General features: G+C 44.7%; 1 protein-coding gene across 2 annotated transcripts in view; it reads left to right on the forward strand.

The window, feature by feature from the left end:
• The first annotated feature begins 9910 nt into the window (after positions 1-9910).
• Positions 9911-18561, forward strand: part of NELL2 (neural EGFL like 2) — a 280288-nt gene continuing 271637 nt past the window's right edge. For both annotated transcript variants that reach the window (XM_074984071.1, XM_074984072.1), the window contains exons 1-2: positions 9911-10249; positions 10606-10734. In XM_074984071.1, coding sequence (XP_074840172.1) covers positions 10195-10249; positions 10606-10734 — 184 coding nt within the window. In that variant the 5' untranslated portion in view covers positions 9911-10194. The remainder of the gene's footprint in view (positions 10250-10605; positions 10735-18561) is intronic.

An 18561-nucleotide genomic window follows, 5' to 3' on the forward strand; every position in this document is an offset into this window, starting at 1 on the left:
TAATCAAGGTTATGGTACCCTGGGAAGCGTGTAGAATAGAAATGCTGACTCCTCTTTTACTACAATGTTTCAGGTAGCAAAATTATAATATAGTAGAATAGCTGTATACTTAAAGTTAATTTTTAGGTAAGTTTGTGCAGTGTTCTTCTCACCAGAGTATGTGAGTGCTTATTCCTTCTGTAAGATTTATTTTGAAATTAGTCTGGACTTTGAAAATATTAACAAAGCCGATACAATTAAAATCCCAATCATAACCCCGTTTTACTCATCCCTGTTGCTGATTGGTTCAGTTGCACATTTAATGCCAAATCTCCTAATTAGATAAAGTAGCTGAGCATTGCTAAAAATAGAAATTTTAGGCACCATAATGTGTAAATGTTGCCAGCACAATGGCTTTTGTGCTGCATTTATCAAATGTCACATGACCAAATTTGCTTTAAGAAAATAAAGCACATTGGAATGCAGCAAGCTTGGTTAATATGGTCACCTTTTAACCACTGAAAATCATGTTCACATCTGAAGAAAAATAAAATCTAGGCTCAACTTTCAGTCTTTCACCATTGCATCTGAATCAAACAAGATCCTATGTAAATATATCCTGAAAATATCTTCATCTCCCCCTTTCAGTTTTTAAATTATCTCAGTTCTGTCTTCTGAGGAAACCACCTGTGTGGATTTGGGAACTCCCACATAACTATCTCTATTCCTACACTCTTCTTTTTCCACCCGTGGCTGTACCAAGTTCTACATTTAGGCTGCAGGATGTGTCACATCCCAAAATGATGGACACACAAAATTTAAGCTTGGAAGCTTAAAGGGATGTGAGATTTATTCATTTGCTGTACCTTGCTATAGTCTGTGTGTCACAATTTTTTTCAGTGTTAAATGTGAAGGGAGCATAATCAAGTGGGAACATATGTAACTTTGAAACTAAAATAAGCGATGTCCCCAAGTTGACGTGTATTTCAGAGGTGTGCCTCTGATGCCTCGCAGACCTTGTAAGGATTCTGATAGTGTAACACAGTGGGGAATGTAGCTCTCAGATCTTAGCCAGTCTGCTAGTCTCTGCTGAGCTCAGGCCAAGTGCTCTGTTTAAATTTTGACTTCTCTTAGGCTTCCCTGGTAAGAGCCACACAATGCATTCTTGACCAGGGAATCGAGCTGTGTGCAAGACTGTATACCAGCTGCCGACCTTGAACCAGCAGAGAATGATAGCCTGGTATCTTGCAAAGGAATATCAGCAAAAGTTTATGTGTGTGTGAGACAAAGAAAGACTGTTAAATGCCAGAAAGCAGCTGGGGAGTCAGGAAGAAACAGATGCCTGAAGGGAGAAAATGAGAATGACACGAGGAAAGGCACACTCCTTGGGCATTATTGGTGTGGTGAGAAGAAGTCTTCTGACTGTACACATATGTTGGCAGGAGGCAGGGTGCCAAAGGTTTCTGGATGAATCAGATCAGGATGTTGGAGGAAGGGAAAGTGGAGAAGACCTCATAAGGAGTGGATAAGCATCTAAACATTTTGGCTATGTCCAATGCTACAGCGATCTGTTGACAGAAGTTACTGACAGAAGATACCTTCCAACAAAACTTCTGTCAACAGATTGTTGCCACACATGAAAATGGTCAATCCACTCTGCCAACAGAGAGTGGCTGGACAGGCTGGCTGCTCTCTTGACAGAACAGCCAACTGGAAGCACAGCAGACAGGACTGCCCAGTGACCCAGAAGCCCTGCCTGTCAACAGAGGGCCCTTCAGAGCGTCCACACGGCTTTTTTGTTGACGGATTCTGTCGAGAAAGGCATTCTGCCTTGTGGGAGAGAGGCAGAACACTATCAACAAAAGTGCCGAGTTCTAGCAACAGTATGTCGACAGAATCCATTTTTAGTGTGAATACAGGTTTTGTTAACAAAACTCTCCAGTGTAGGCACAAAACCAATGAGAAGTCTTGTGGCACCTTATAGACTAACATATATTGGAGCATAAGCTTTTGTGGACAAAGATCCACTTCATCAGATGCATTTTTGTGGGGTTTTGATACTCGTCTTGTGTAGACGTAGCTTTTGAGGCTAATCCAAACAGAATAGAAGAGCACCTCTGATTTGCTTGTCTCTAGCTGAAATCCTGGTTTAGCAAAAATGGGTTTGGTGGTTTCACCTCAGTCCCACACTGCATTTTTCTGCATCATAAAACAGTGTCACAATTTGCACATGTAGCAGTTTCTGTGCAAAGGGAGAGTCCTCGGCTGTTATAGCAGAGATGGTAAAGGTCCAGAGTGAGGAGTACAAGAAGAATTTCCCAGAGCACAACTCATCTGCAGTTTCCTTAACTTGATCTCATAAAGACCCTCACCTTCAACGGCATCACATTCACACCAAATTAAAAAGCTGTCTTTCTGTGAAAATAGACCACCTGCCATGTTTTGCTTCAAACTAGGTAGGACCATGTTTTACAAACCTTTTTCTTTATTAAAGCATTCCAGTGCACAGTGTTAAAGAAACAACTGTGTATGCTTTGCAATATCAGAGGCACAGTTTCTTAATATCTTTAAAAAATTGAGAGTGCAAGGTAAGGTGTAGTGCTGTTTTATAAGTAGGTCAGTGATAACTCTTTATGTATAAACTCACATGGACTCTCCAGATTCAGTGATAGGAATGCATGGCTAAAACTACAGAGAATAAAATATTTATGTTTTTCTTTAAAAATAAATAGACTTGGTTGAGCTGCTATAAAAATAAAGGGCTTTTTAATGTAAGGTTGTCATCTGCATGCTTTGAGCTTCTTCCGTTCATCTTATTAGCATATCACAATTAATGAGTTTCTCCCACAGTGAAGTTGTTTGTGAATCTGGTACTTGTAAATTTTCGCTAACTTTAATTTTTTATGCAAGCCAAAAACTTTTTCAAATAAACAATTTCAAAGGTCTCTTTAGTTCTCATGCAAAATATTTTTAAAAAATTCTCGAGCTAACAGTTATTGGTCACTATTTATCTTGACATTTTCCTTTATCCAGAAGCCCCAGAAATGCAACATTAATTTGCCAGAAATGAGTTCTCACTTCAGTCATGTCACACAGCACTCATTTCAGTGTCAGGCTGAATTTCTCCCCTCCATCTCTGTCAGCCGGAGGGGCAGGAAGCAGAAGCAATAGCTTTGTGGCATGGTTTTACTAGTCTGCCCTTGTGGAAATGTTACCATAGGCACTCTGAGGCATCTGTAGGTCAGTGACCATGGATGTCTCTAAACATATTCTGGTGTGGTTTTACAGAGACTATATCCTGCAATTCTCACTCACAGAAAACCAGACTGGGGAGACCATCCAGTGTGAAAGGTGCTTAATGGTAAAATGTCTCAGAAAACAGGTGGGAGAGCAACAGGAAGAGGTGGCTAAGATGAGGAGAATCGGTGCCCATGAGTAATTCCTTGAGAGTATTCATCTGGAGACATCCAAGGATGACGAAGTTATCCCACTACAGAGGACAGCTGGCACACCAATGTGGGAGGAGGAGATTGCTCTGTCTCAGGGAGGATGTTGGCAGCTGGTTACTTCTCGCAGCAGGCAGTGCTCCTTCCCTGCTCCCAAACCACCCACCATGGCTCTGGAGAACTATTGTGCAGTCCTGGTTATGACAGATGAGGAATCACCCCTTAAGGTGGAGAAGAAGCCATGTACATCTAAGGCTGGCGGGATCTGCAGCTGCCACTCTCGGGAAGAAACATACGAGAGTGGTGGGTGGAGACTCTCTTCTAAGGGAGATGGAGGCACCCACCTGTCACCCTGACATCACAACCTGGCAGGTTTCTACCTGCCAGGGCCCATATCCAAGATGTTACAGAGAGATTATCAAGGATCGTCCGGCTCTCTGACCACTGTCCCATGTAACTCATCCATGTGGGCACTAACGATAATATGAGGTATCACCCTGAGCAGATCAAAAGTGACTACAGGACTTTGGGAGTACAGGTGAGGGAGTATGGAGTGCAGGTGGGTGTTCTCTTCTGTCCTTCTGGTCAAAGGCAGAGACAGATGCATCTGGAAGGTAAATGGCTGGCTGCAAAGATGGTTGGTGTTGCCAGGAAAGCTATGGCTTCCATGACCATGTAATGCTGTTCCAGGAAGGACTACTAAGCGGAGATGGGGTGCACCTATTGAGGGAGGAGAGGGGAGTATTTGGATGCAAATCTAGTAAGGAGGGCTTTAAACTAGGTTCAATGGGGGAAGGTGATCTAAACCTACAGTTAAGACATGTATAGGGACTAGGGAGATGGGTGACAAACTGTGGGAAGCATGAAATGTAACAGCAAGAATAAAAGGAGAAGCAAGTCAGATCTTGGATGGGAAATCTATTGGTATCTTAGCTGTCTGTATAATAATGCCAGACTTATGGGAAGTAAGCAGGAAGAACCTGAAACGCTAGTAAATAAACACATAGTTGCTATTACTGAGACTTGGTGGTATGAAAGGCAGGATTGGAATATTGGTATAAAAGGATCCAGCTTGTTCAGGAAGGACTGGCAGAGAAAAAAAGGAGGTGTTGTCTTAGATATTAAAAATATGTACACTTAGACTGAGGTTGAGATGGGCAAAGTAGACAGATTTATTGAGACTTTTTGGGTAACGATAAAAGGGGTAAAAACAAGGATGATATTATGGCAAGGACTACTAAAGATCACCTAACCAGGATGAAGAGATGACTGAAGATTTTTAAAACAACCAACAGAATCATCCAAAGCACAGGACTTGGTGGTGATGCAGGGACTGTAACTATCCATATATCTGTTGGGAAAGTAACACAATAAGACACAGATTATCCAACAAGCTCTAGGAATGCATTGGAGACAATTTTTTACGTCAGAAGTTGGAGAAAACTACAAGAGGGGAGGCTGTGCTAGGTTTGACTTTAACCCTCTGGGAGGAACAGACTGAGAATTTGAAAGTGGAAGGCAGCTTGTGTGAGAGTGATCGTGAACTGATTGAGTTGGATTGTAGGAGGGAAAACAGAAAAATAAAGACAAGAGATGTCAAGAAGGCAGACTTTAGTAAACTCAGGGAGATGGTAGGTAAGAACCCCTGGGAAACAAGACTAAGAGGAAAAACAACTGAAGACAATTGGCAGTTTTTCAGATTAACATTTTTAAAGGGGCAAGAGCAAACTATTCCACTGCATAGAAAATGGCTAGAGACCACTCTGGCTTACTAAGGAGATCTAAAAATCCAAAAGTGGAAACCAAGTAAAATGACAAAGGATATATATAAGAAAATAGCAGGTGTGTAGGGGTAAAATTAGAAAGGTTAAGACACAAAATGAGCTCAAACTAGCCAGTGACATAAGGGATACAAAGGTAATCATTCTAAAAATAAAATTAGAAGCAAGAGAAAGACCAAGAGCTGGGTAGGACTGTTACTCAATGAAGAGGGAAAAACAGTAACACAAAATGTGGAAATGGCAGAGATGCATAATGAATTCTTTGTTCTGGTTTTCACCAGAAAGGTTTATCGGTGATTGGATGCCTAGCACAGAGAATAGTGGAGAAAATGGGGTAGGTGCAGAAGTTAAAATAGAAAAGAACAAGTTAAATATTACTTAGACAAGTTGTATGTTGTCAGGTCGCTACAGCCTGATGAAATGCATCTAAGAATGCTCAAGGAGCTGGCTGAGGTGATATCTGAGCCATGAGCTATCACCTTTGAAAAGTCATAGAAGACAGAAGAGATTCCAAAAGACTGGAAAAAGGGCAAATATAGTGCCCATCTATAAAAAGGAAATAAGGATAAACCAGGAAACTACAGACCACTCTTAACTTCTGTGCCAAAAAAGATAATGGAGCAAATAAGTAAGGAATCCATTCACAAACATCTGGAAGGTAATAAGATGATAAGTAACATTCAGCATGGATTTGTAAAGAACAAATCATGTCGAGCCAACATTATAGCTTTCTTTGATAGCCTGGCAAGCCTAGTGGATAAAGGGGAAGCAGTAGATGTAATATACCTAAAAACCACGGTGTCCAAGCAGTTCTGAAGAGGTAGCCATGATAATAGCTCCTACTATAGCAAACTAGCCACATTATTCTGAAAAAATATATATTGTTCAAGCCAACTAACCAGACTCAACTGACCAAATAGCCGCAAGTGGCAAGGATGGACAACAAAGACCTAGAAATTAGTGAAGCATTTGATCTATCTTGGATGAACTTCTTAAACATAAAATAGGGAAATACAACCCAGATGGGGCTGTTACTAGGGGGGGGCATAAGTGGTTGGATAAACATTCCCAGAGAATAGTTGTCAGTGATTTGCAGTCATGGTGGAAGGCCACAGTAAGTGGTGTTCCACAGGGGTCAGTTATGGGTCCAGTTCTGTTCAATATCTTAATCTATGATTTAGATAATGGGGTAGGAAATATGCTAATAAAGTTTGTGGATGATGCCAAATTGTGAAAATGATCTGGACAAACTGGAGAAATGCTCTGAGGTAAACAGGATGAAATTCCATAAGAACAAATGCAAAGTACTCCACTTAAGGAGGACCAATCAGTTCCACACATCTAAAATGGGCAATGAGTGCATAGGAAGCAGTACTGTGGAAAAAGTGAAATACGAGTCAACAGTGTGACGCTGTTGCCAAAAAAAAAAAAAAAAAGCAAACATCATTTTGGGATGTATTAGCAGGAGCGTTCTAAGCAAGACATGAAAAGTAATTCTGCTCTATTCTGCGCTGATTAGGCCTCAACTGGAGTAATGTGTCCAGTTCTGGGCACCACATTTCAGGGAAGATGTGGACAAATTGGAGAATGTCCAACAAAGAGCAACAAAAATGATTCAAGACCTAGAAAACATGACCTATGGCAGAGGTTTGAAAGAACTGGGTTCGTTTAGACTGGAAAAGAGAAGACTGAAAGGAGATGTGACAACAGCTTTGAAGTATCTAAAAGATGTTTACAAGCAGGAGGGAGAAAATGTACCTGTTAACCTCTGAGGATAGACATGGAAGCAATGGGCTTAAATTAAAGCAAGAGAGATTTAATTTGGGCATTTGGAAAAACGTCCTGTCTGGGTAGTTAAGCACTGGAATTATTTGCCTATGGAAGTTGTGGAATCTCCATCGTTGGAGATTTTTAAAAGTGGAGCTTCCCACCTGTTCCACAGGGCCAGGGGCCAGTCCCTGGGCTGCCCTGCAGCAGCAAACATCTGTCTGGAGCCACCTGCCATTCCTGCTGTAGTTAGAGGGAAGGTGCTAGAGCCTGTGGAAGCCCAAGGGAGGCTGGGCTGGGCCAGGCTGCAGTCCTGGGGTTGGAAGTCTGGAGGCTGGGGCCTCAGCCACCCTGGGAGCACAGGGTTATCTGAGGACAGAAGCCCTGAATCTCCCCTGTTCAGGCCCTGTCAGGTCCTGACCATGCCAGACAAGGAAGGTGCAACCTGTACCTTGCACAAAGGACGATTATTTCAGAGTTGAGAACAGAGCCTTTGTACAAATTGAAGGTTCATCCTACCCGAGGCAGGAGCAAATAAAAATCCTATGTCCTGGAGTGCAGCCCTTATGGCTAGAGTAGTTCCTCTTCCTGGTAGAACTGGGGACAAGCTTGAGGCCAACAAATATCTGAGTTCTACGCCGTGGCAATGTGTCTCTGGTTCTGTTTACAGCTCCTTTCTCAGCTCGCGGAATTTCTGTGTCTCTGTGACTCAGCTCTCCAGAGAAGTCATCATCTATATTTCCCCCTTCTGGGTCAGGGGAAAGTATCGCTGTCCAACAGGCCAGCCACTTCCACAGTGCAAGTTAGAGGGGGACAGTTATGCACTACTTGGGCCCCCAACCCAGAGACTCTGTGAATAGCAGACTCCCGCTGCTCTTCAGTAACCTCTGTCAATGCTGTTGTATTTTCTTAGGCCAGTTCCTCATGCCCCCAGCATCTTCTTCACCTCATCTCAAGGAACTCACCTGCTCATTTCCAGCAGGCAGCTACTGCTCTGCCTAAGGTGCTTACAGTTCTCTTAGCCCTCCATGGACTGAGTCTGTAGTCCCTGGCCTCCCGGCAGAAACTGACCTGTACTCTGCCTTGCAGCCTTCTTATCTGAGTTTGTCTGCCCAATTGTTTTCTCCCTGGATCTCCTCTCTGGTTGGCTATGCTTCAGGCAACCTCCTTGGGGCACCTGAAAGACTCACTTCTACTTCTTCTTTTAGGGCAATGCATGATTAACCCCTTCTATGACTGTGTGCTCCCCAAAACATCTTTCTTTATGATTTTCAAAATGTCCTCTCTGAAATTCTTCCATTTTGATACAAAAGTATGAAGTAGACAAACTGAATTTTCACCTATTCTTAAGCGTAAAAAAATATCTTTTTGGGTGTTACTACACAAAATCTTGGCTGGCTGGTTTCTCCTCTTAATTCAGTAAAAGTATGTGTGCTGTGTGCAAGTTTTGGTGGGGGCGCATAGGAACAGGATGCAATTTTCTAATATTATCCTCTAGCAATTCAGTATAGACACCAGTTTATCCCTTACGCTGAAAAATCACCGCACTGATTGATGTGCCACCCCATACCCAAGTTTTATTTAATTACTGGTGATGTCTGATTTTTATTTTTTCTCAAAAAATCAATCTGAGATTTCACTTGAGCCTAGAAAATGATATGCTGGAATAGTACTTCAGGCTCTTTAATATTTTTGACACTGATCCCCAATAGGAGACCTGAAAATAAAGTGGTAAAGCAGCATCACTATCAAAGAGTAAGTGGTAAAAGGGCTTATTAAAAGATCAGCAGCCCTTGTCCAATGGGGAAATGTCAGTTTGCATCGTTTGATGTGAGCTTGTTATTCACCAGCATTCTCACACTTCAGAGGCTTTTCAACAGGGTATTTTAATAGGAAACTCTTGCATGATTCGTCTTGAGAGGCACATGGGGTGTCCACCTCAGCCCTCTGTAGCCTCAAAGGCAGAGGGATATTGAATCCCCACCCAGTGGCTCCAGCCCCTCGCTGGTGCTGTACAATATCCCCTCAAAGAGGCATTGCTTCTCTGGAAGGGTTCCCATTAGAAATGTTCGAATGAGCTTTTCTGAAACTAGCAAGCTGTTGCCAAAAGGCCATGTCAGCCCTTGGCTCATCCTCACTGGGTCAGGCTCCTCCAGGGCAGCTCCTAACTCATGCAGAATGAACCTTCACCCCATTTCCTCTTCATCCACCCACACCACCTGCTGTTTCCAGAGCACCCAATAATCTGTGATCCCACCCTCATTGCAGGTGGGGCTGCTTGCTACCTTACTCTTTAGCTAAAGGCTCAGTGGGACATTCAAGGGAAAGCTGGGCTCCTGCTGCAGTACTCACCATAGCCTGGGGACAGAGGGGCCAAGGCTCCCTCTTAATGACGTGTGGAGATCATCCCAATGCTCCCTTTTTTGATGTGAACCCCCGTCCCACACCACTGTCCCTTAGCTGCTCGGTCAGTGGGATGCAAAGAGGGGAGCTGGGCATCCCCCAACTCTTGGCCCCTTAGCCCCTTGGTGGGGTGGGAGGGTGCTGAGGGGGATCTGGGGCTTTCCATCTCCTGTCCATGAGCCACCAGGCGGGGAGGTGCTTGGGATAACTGGGCCCTCCATCCCTTTGCCCATTAGCCCCTCTCTGGTGGACAGGAGCGTGGGCAGAGAGGATCCCGGCAAAGGAGGTGGAGAGGGAAACTCGGCAGCCCCCTGACGAGCCGAGCCTCCGGCGGGGAAGCGCAGCCCCCATGGCCTGCAGCCATTGGCCCAAGGACAAGCGCCCAGCCCTCCCCCTGCCCCTGGACTGTCCCCCTCCGGCCGCGGGGAGGAGACTGGCGCTCCAGCGGGAGCCTGCGAGGGGGAGGCGGCAGCGGCACTCGGTGACTGCGGCGAGGCTCGCAGACCGCCCGCGGGAGCAAAGGGCCCCGGGAGCGTCTCCGCCCCCCCCTCCCCGCCCCAGCTGTGCGATTTATTCTCTCGCCGCCCGCTAGGCTCTCCATTGTCTCTGCCTGGCGGCGGGCGCGGGGCTCGGCGCCTGGCTCCCGGGGCGAGCGGGCGCGGGGCGGCGGCGGCTCAGGGGCCGGGCAGGATGTGCGCCGTGGGGCAGCGGAGTGGGCTCCGCGCTGTCTGTTGAAGGCGGCGGCAGGGGCAGCGGGAGTGCGGGTGCCGAGGTTTCCCTCCCAGCAGCGTGCGAAGGGGGAGTATGGACTGAGTGCCATGGAGCCCGCCAGCTGGTTCGGCGCCTTCTGCTGCCTCCTCTGGCTGAGAGCAGGTACGCGGGCGCCGCGGGCTGGGGCAAGCCGCGAGCTCGGGAGAGCGACCCCCGCCGCCCGGGCGGGAGTGAGCTGGCCCTGGCCCTGGCCCTGGCCCTGGCCCGCCGGCGGGGAGCCGAGCAGGGCACTCGCTCCCCAGCCGCCTCTGGCGCAAACTTGGGGGCCCTGCGTGGAGTCACAGCGCAACTTTCCGGCGAGCGCGGGGTGCGAGTGGGTCGTGTCCGCCGGGCTGGGCAGGAGCTGCGGGTGCGCGTGTGCGTGTGTGTGTGAGGCGACCCCGCTTTGGTGTTCCTTCGCCCTGGGGTGGCAGAGCTCAGTGCCCGGCGCGTGGAGTAACTGGTGGTGTCTGGCTCAGCTGTAGGGTTTGGCGTGGACCCCTCGCTGCAGATTGACGTGCTGTCCGAATTGCAGCTGGGGAATGCCGTAGCCGGAGTGCTGCAGGTGCAAGGGCTGCACAACGGGAGCAAAGCGTTTCTCTTCCAAGGTACGGAGCATCTTTCCTCTCCTCCCGCCTGGGGTCAGCCCGGGCCATTGGGATAATTTCTGAACTTGCTGGCAAATGTCTTTGAGTGAACTTTTGCATTAGCTTCATGGCTGACGCTGTTCCTGTGGGATGATGTATAGATGAGCCATTTGTAACAAGGTTACTGCCTGCTCTTTAAGCTCATGTTTTTTCCAATCGCCCTGCCTGGCTTTCTTTCACTCTCTTGCCCATTTTTTTTTTCTGATTGATGGAAACTTAATTAATGTACAGCAGGGATGGTGATGGCAGATGGCTTATTTTGTGAGTCGTGGGGAGAAATGAATAATAATAACACACTCTTCTGAGCTGGGGGCAATTGATTTAGCTGGAAAACGGTAAACTAAGCTCCAGTTCCAGCTAAGAAAAGACTCACTGAAAGTTTTATGTGAATAGAGCAAAATGCTGAAATGAACTAGAGACCTGAGGCATGAATCTTGGGGAAAGGGGGTGGGGTGGGGAAGGAAGGATGGGAGTAGCAATGACAAAAGAAATCTTCTAAAATATAATGTCACCCACTGTAAGAGAGAAAGAATGGATGAATTTTAACCATGTCTTTAAAAGGTTTGATTATTTCTCCTATGTCAGCCAAAAGACAGAAAACAATACTCTTGTCACAGTTTGCATAAACGAATGTAAGGTATCAGTTCCAAAATAATAAGTCTCATATAATCTACTTCTCATTTTTAATTCAATAATAATGATAAAAAACATTTGAACTCAGTGGGTTGGATTATTATGTTTACATCTAGTATTTTTAATTATAGTTTTAAAATGGCATGAGATTTTAAATCAAGCTGGTGACAAGCAGAACTGAATTCTGAGGGAATTAAACCTCAACCTTCATTTAAAAAATCCTGAAAGGTGAATATTTGAAAATAGGTCTCTTATTACAAAGCTGCTAAAATGTGCTGCTTAAATGTGATGAAATGAGCTGGGAATATGGGTTCAACATATACTGGAGTGAGATTAAAGTCCTGCCTCACTCTGTAGCTTTAAAACAGAGAATTGGCTACTGGCATCATTTATTGGGTTAGGAATTTTTATTCTGATCTGAAATACTTTCTCATGCAACAGCAAGAGGTAGTGCTGGCCAGACAGAGCCGTTGTAAATTGCAAGCCTTATAGTATGGGAATAGAAATTATTTGTCACTTTTGCATTAATGAGATAATTTATCCAAAAGCTAACAGTCACTGACTGGCTTTTTTAAGGGAGATCTCCATAGTGGTGTGTTTCCCTATTACAGCCAGCATGTGTCACTGTGATCATTGACATTGAAGCAATAGCAAAGCAGGGAGTTGACACATGCTGTATTTAAACAGAAATGGGCTCATTTTTTCAGAGCTTCAACTTCTATATGAATGGATAGTTCTTAGAATGGCAACATGTTTGTGTAAATCTGTGGTTTGAGTCCTAAAGTAATTTCCCTGTAGAGCTAGTTGTTCCAATTTAAGACCCCATTCTGTTTCACTGGGGAGGGGGGGTGGGGTGAGGTGAGGTGGGGGAGTCAATACTTGGATCAACTTCAATGCTAACAGGACTGGTCATTTTCAAGAATAGCCCATTTTATCTTATATTCTCCCAGTGTTTGGACAAACAGATTACTAAAGTGGCTAAAATCACTGGAGGTTTTTTAAGTAATACCTTTCTTCTTGTATAACTGCTGTGTAGTTCCTGGATGCATTTCCAGTATAATCAGATATAATACTACTTTTAAAGGTCAAGGACCCTAAACAAATGACATTGCTGAGACCTCAGACTTAAACTTTTTTTTTAATTACGGTCCATCTTTCTAGTCCCCTTATCATATTTAATAAAAAAAAAACCTATTTTTTCCTAACGTGGTAGCTGAGTGCACTCAGCATTCCATGGAAAGCCTTAAATACGTTGTAGGATGAGGTACATATCTCCTATTGCTGTAAGGTTAAATTACTGGTTTTCTTACAATAAAGAGAGTCTTCTCCGGATGGACAGACTTGTATTTTTCTTACTTACAGCATGGCAACTCCTGTATTCCTAAATGCATCAGACCTGTGGTTTATTTAATCATTTTCATTCTGGTTTTAGATGATAAAGCACGAGGCAATTAAAATCATCTTTACTTTCTATGTATGAATTTGCTGAATGCAAAATTATTGATTTTTTTTTTTTCCACCCCCCCGACCCTTACCAGGGCCATAGTCGGAGACATAAATCCTTAGTCATAATCTGAAGGAGCCAGATAATAGAATTCTTTACTATCTCTGTGGGGTCTCTCGTTCTTCAGAAGACTGGAGTTTTGTCATATAGCTTAGCAATGTGGTATTTTGCTATTTTGCCTTTTAAGAGTGTCTGTGGGCTACACCATGAGCTAGTTAAAATCAGTGTAGATTTTGTTAATTATTTGTTAATTTTGTTGCCTTGCCTATTGAAGTTCTTGGCAAAATTGAATGGGAACAGAATCAGGCTCCTAATTCTATCCTATTAACAAGAATATTTGTTGGGATGTTTATTTAAAAAGTGCAAAAGACCTGAATACAGAGTGTGTCATTATCTTTAAACATTTCAGAAGAGTGGAGACTGAACAGCTAACAGTCACAGGATACTTAAATAAGTGGATGTAAAATAGTGGTCTCTGTCCTGCAATCCTTACCTGGGAAAAAGTCATTTTGATGGAAGTGGGAGTTTTGTCTGAGAAGAGATTGCAGAAATAAGCCCCGTATCAAATTTTAACACAGGATTTGTATGCCTACTTAGCTATTCAGATAAAATTTTCCTTTGAGAATTAATTCTCATAGGAACCTCTATTCACAGGGGATAAAATTCACTAATGGATTATGAATATAGTTTCACTCTTTCATGGTCCGTTCATTAGACTCTAGGTTGCTCCATATGCAGTTTGTGGTTCAAAAATTATTCCACCTGCCAAATTCACAGCAACTAAGGTCTTACTCCAAGTTCAACTTATTCTGCACTATTAAAGCCATTGGTACTTTTGTGTTGACTTCAAAAGGATCAAGATCAAGCATTATGTAGCTACAAGGATTTCCATTGCTACAGGGATGTTATTGTATAATAGTTGTTGCTGATGAGGGAAAACATTTTTAAATAGAAAATGGGAGAAAGTCTTCTTCAGAAAAGGATGGTGTTGTTAAATATGGGTATATACCAGCCACCAAGAAACCTCAAAAACAAGTATGGCAAACCTCTTATAGGGGAAATTCCCTAGTCTTGCAAATCTCAGGATTTCACACAGATTGCCTTGAAAGGCCCACAGCCAAGAACACCAACTGGAAATCGGTAGTTGCTGGTTATGTGTGACATCTCGAAGTTTACGATAGTGAATAATTGAACAATAACTATAAATTAATAAAGTTAAATTATTACTTTGCACAAATAGGAAAATTTAAGTCATCCTCATAGCCCTTGCATGGGCCAGGCAGCATTGATACATTTCTATAATAGACGTTCCCTCCCAGGATTCAATTCTGCTTCCTCTGTTACCAGATCTCCTGTCACAGAAGACAGGTTGGCTTCGGCACCCCTACCTTTGCTCCCTCCATCTAACAGCATGGAGCCTCCACGGTTGAGTACTGTGGAGCTTTCCTGCTCTGACTCTGTTGGACAAGTTCGCATGAATAGTAGGAAGCCTTCTGCAATAGTGACTTATGTGGGCCAGTGGAAGTGATGCTCAGTATGGGCAGCCCAGCAGGGTACAGCTGCTTTAGGGAACCCAATCCTGGAAGTCTGAGACTACGTGTTGCAGTTTAACCAGCAGGGTCTTTCTCTTGCATCCATTTGGGTCCACCTGACTGCCATATTAGGTTTCACCAGTGGCATGTGGGTTGCTTAGTGTTTGCTAATCCCTTGGTTTCTCAAAGGTCTAGAATGGCTTTCACCCCACCTTAGACAGTTGATTACCTGTCTGGGACCTTAACCTGCTCTTGACTAAACTTATGGATTCCCTCTTTGAGCCAATGGCCTCCTGTTCTCTTCTTTACCTCTCATACAAGGTAGTATTCCTTATGGCCATTACCTCAGCCGAGAAGGTGTCTGAGCTGGTGGACCTCACAGTGGATCCTCTTTACACAATTTTCCATAAAGACAAGGTGAGGTAAAGAGCACATCTGGCTGAAGGTAGTCTGCTCTTTCCATGCCAAACAGGACATAGCTCTACCAGTCTTCTGTTGTAAATCGCATACTAGTGCTAAGGAACAGACCCTTCACACATTGGATGTGAAGAAAGCCTCAGCTTTGTACGTAAGGGAACTAAACTCTGCAGGAAAATACCTCAGCTGTTTGTTGATATTGTGAGCAGAGTGAAAGGTCAGCCTATCTCCTCCCAGAGAATTTGTTCCTGGATTGTGGAGTGCATTAAAGTATGTTATAACCTAATGGAGGTGTCTCCACCTTGTATCTGAGTGCACTCCACCAGGGCTCAGGCATGCCCTGTGGCCTTTTTGGCACAGGTTCTTGTACACTGTATCTGTTGAGCTGCCACCTGGTCATCTGTCCGCACTTCTGCAGCACACTGTGCAGTCACGCACCAAGCAAGGGATGATGCGCTCTTTGGTAGGGCAGTGCTTCAGTCAGTTCAGATCTCTGGCCCCACCTCCAATGTTGGCGTGGGGATCGCCTAACTTGGAATGCGCATGAACAGTCACTTGAAGAACAGATCACACTACATCATGTAAGAATAGGCATATGAAAAAGAGAACCAAGCAATGGTGCTTCATGATGTTTGTGCTCTTACTGGACAGAAGTATAGGGAAAGTATATATCCATCCAGTGGAACTGACATCTGCCACAGGCTCTGGGACAAGGTGGTGGGGGGCCTAGCTCCGTGCTTCAGAAGGGGCAGGTCTAAGGGCAGAAGGGGCAGGTCCTAGGGCAGTCAGTGGTGCTGGACTCATTCACACTGTGTGGAGCAACAGAGCAGTGCTGCTGGCACTTCAGAGGGGCCTGGAGCTCCAGTTGCCACTGTGCTGGGCCTGAGGGCAACTGCCCTTGGGTCCCCCTGTTGGTGGGCCTGTATCCATCAAAGGAAAGAGAAAATAAGAGGAAAGGCAGAAAAGTGCAGTAACACAGTCAATAAGTACTGGAAAGCTTTAGACTATAGTGACTTTATATAAGATAAATGTAAAAACAATATGAAAGATTAGAGAGACTTGTGATTGGATTGCTGGGTTTTGGAGTATTAAGAAAAGCTCCTAGATTCTTCAGTTTAAATATTTAGCATTTAATATACAGACAAAGCCTGTATCTGCAAAGCACAAATGGTCCTGGGGGCAGTATGTGATAGGTTCTGATGAAGAATGGTATGTGAACCAAAAAAAAAAGAGAGAGCAGATTTAATTTGTCAGTAGGAATCATGAAATGGCTTTGGTACTACTGGCTTTTGAAATGGCACAAACTACTAATAGACAATAAAACTAAAATAGGCCAGTTTGTACAATGGTTCATCATAAGTACATGGTCAGCTAGCTCAGCGTATGTAGAAGGGTTAGCAGTACAGGATATCGCAGTTAGCAGTTCAAGGGAATTCTGTACCACTGCACGTGTGCGGAATTCATGTCCCCAATACATTTCTTTGCTTCCCCACAGAAGAATGACTGACAGGGAAGCAAAGGGAAGCTGCAAGAACAGTCCTACAATACTCCCTTGCAGCATTGTTTCAGACACCTGGAGCAGCTGTCAGAGGGCTAAATCACTGTAGGGCTGGAGGCACCACAGCTAGTGACTCCACCCTGAGCTGAGATCAGCCACTAGTCTCATTTGGGCTGCAGACAGGAGAGAATAGGCCTTCCTCTTCCCTGCAAATAATCGCTGGACTGTGTCGGGATCACCCCCAGATACCTCTCCCAGCTGCGTGCAGCTCAGTTTCCTCCTCTGCTTCCTGTCCCTATCACTCCTCAGCTGTGTGGGGAGGGGTCACTGTACTGAGAGCTGCTCCTCTGCCACCCACCCGGGGGCGGGGGGACTTTCAGAAGGCAGTTTAAAGAGGGAGTCTCAGTCAAGGGGTGGGCCAGAGTTAGTAAGTCACTAAGGATGTGGCCTATTGCACTTTACTTCCCTGTTCTTGGAGAAGGCCCACCTGCCAATTTAATAGACTCCTAAGTACAAAACTCTTAACTTGGATAATTATAAACCTAAACACAAAAGGCTCAATTCAGTATGAAAGTCAGTGAGAGATGAGTATGGGCAGGTGTGCCCTGTAGGAAAAGATGTGCACTCAGTACCAGTATATTGGAGCGGTGGTATAAATTCTTGCTTATATTGATGAGGGAGACTATTGGGTCAATCAGAAGGGTGAAGGCCAGCAAGTGGAATAGGCATCTCTCTGCATGTGACAGGTTATCTAGGCAGCTGGTCAGAAGTAGATCAGCACCGACTGCTGCTCACCAAACAATCTCTATTGAAAGTAAAACAGGATACAAGGGATTCAGCTGAAGTTGGCAGCCAGACCACGTTTTTCATACGGTATAGTGCATGGCATCTTGAGCCATTATCTGCAGTGAGATACAAGGGATAGGGATTATTATGTGTTAGGTACCCATCAAATATGTTGCCTTCACACTGCTGCTCAACACTCCCAAAGCAAAGAGATGGCACCTGATGAGTGAGGTATTGCCACTCTGTATATCTGTTTGCCTGTAACCTATCTCTAGCTGGGCGTATGGTCAAGAGACAGCGATGGTGACCAGCTGCACAAGGGCTTTTGTATTTTTTTCCACAGCAGTGTTCTGCTGCACAGTACCTAATACTCGGATCAGAGCCCAAACATATTTTTCTTTCCCTCACCCTCATCCAACCCCTGTGTCTGCTGTGTGTGAAAGCACAGGTATGATAGAGGAACAGGTTGCCTGGATTTTCCTCTGCACCAGTCTTGCTGCCCCCTTTTTAACTCATACTGCCCAGAACATATAGACATGGGGTTTGGAAAGATAGCTGTAGAAACGTTTGCTGACTATGCTGTCACAGTTTCAGGCTGACCTGTATTCCTCCTTCATGGTACACTCCAGAAGTGCCTGGTCAGGTCTCAAGATCTCCAGCCACGACCTATATCTAGGCATCCTCTCCCCACGAGGAGACTGAGGGTTGGGGACCATGGCTTACAAATGTCACAAGAACTAATATTGACTGGCAAGGACCACAAGGTCTGACCCCATCCTTTGAGCCTGAGATCCATCACTAAAATTTCAGGTCTTCTCCGAACTCAGCCCCTATGATGGGTGAGATCTTGGGAGCTGGTGAGTGCTGGCCAATCCCTACCGTGTTCAGATTTGGTGACTAATAGGTGTCATAGACACCTGAGGAGACAATCTGTAGTTTCTCTTAGTGAGTATCTCCCTCCTCTGTTGCTGAGACTGTCAGTCTTTCACCACTAGCCACCTGAGGTTCCCTTACCTGTTGAGGCAGGTGCATGGCATTTATTAAGCCACAGGCAGTGCTTTGTCCATGTAGCCTAACTCTGAGCATTCCCTGTTCCAATATCCATTCAATAACAGTCCTTCCAAGGACCATGGACTCTCTGATTCAAGTTCTATTGATCATGATACATGTGGGGAGTGGTATCTTGCTGGATTGTTTTGTGTTTGTGACTCACCTTAAGAACCTGCTGGTTTTGGTTTCTGGAGGATCTGTGATAACACTTCCCCATGGAGTAGAACACAAGTGTACATAAACCATTGATAAATTTACTATGATGGTCCCCAAAGATACTGGGTGGGGTTTGCAATATCTGTCACGGAGTGTTTTTAACTTCACATGTGCTAGATATTTTCTATGTGAAAATGTTACCTAGAGGTGGT

The sequence above is a fragment of the Carettochelys insculpta genome, chromosome 1 (genome assembly GCF_033958435.1).
Source record: "Carettochelys insculpta isolate YL-2023 chromosome 1, ASM3395843v1, whole genome shotgun sequence".
Lineage (NCBI taxonomy): Eukaryota > Metazoa > Chordata > Testudines > Carettochelyidae > Carettochelys > Carettochelys insculpta.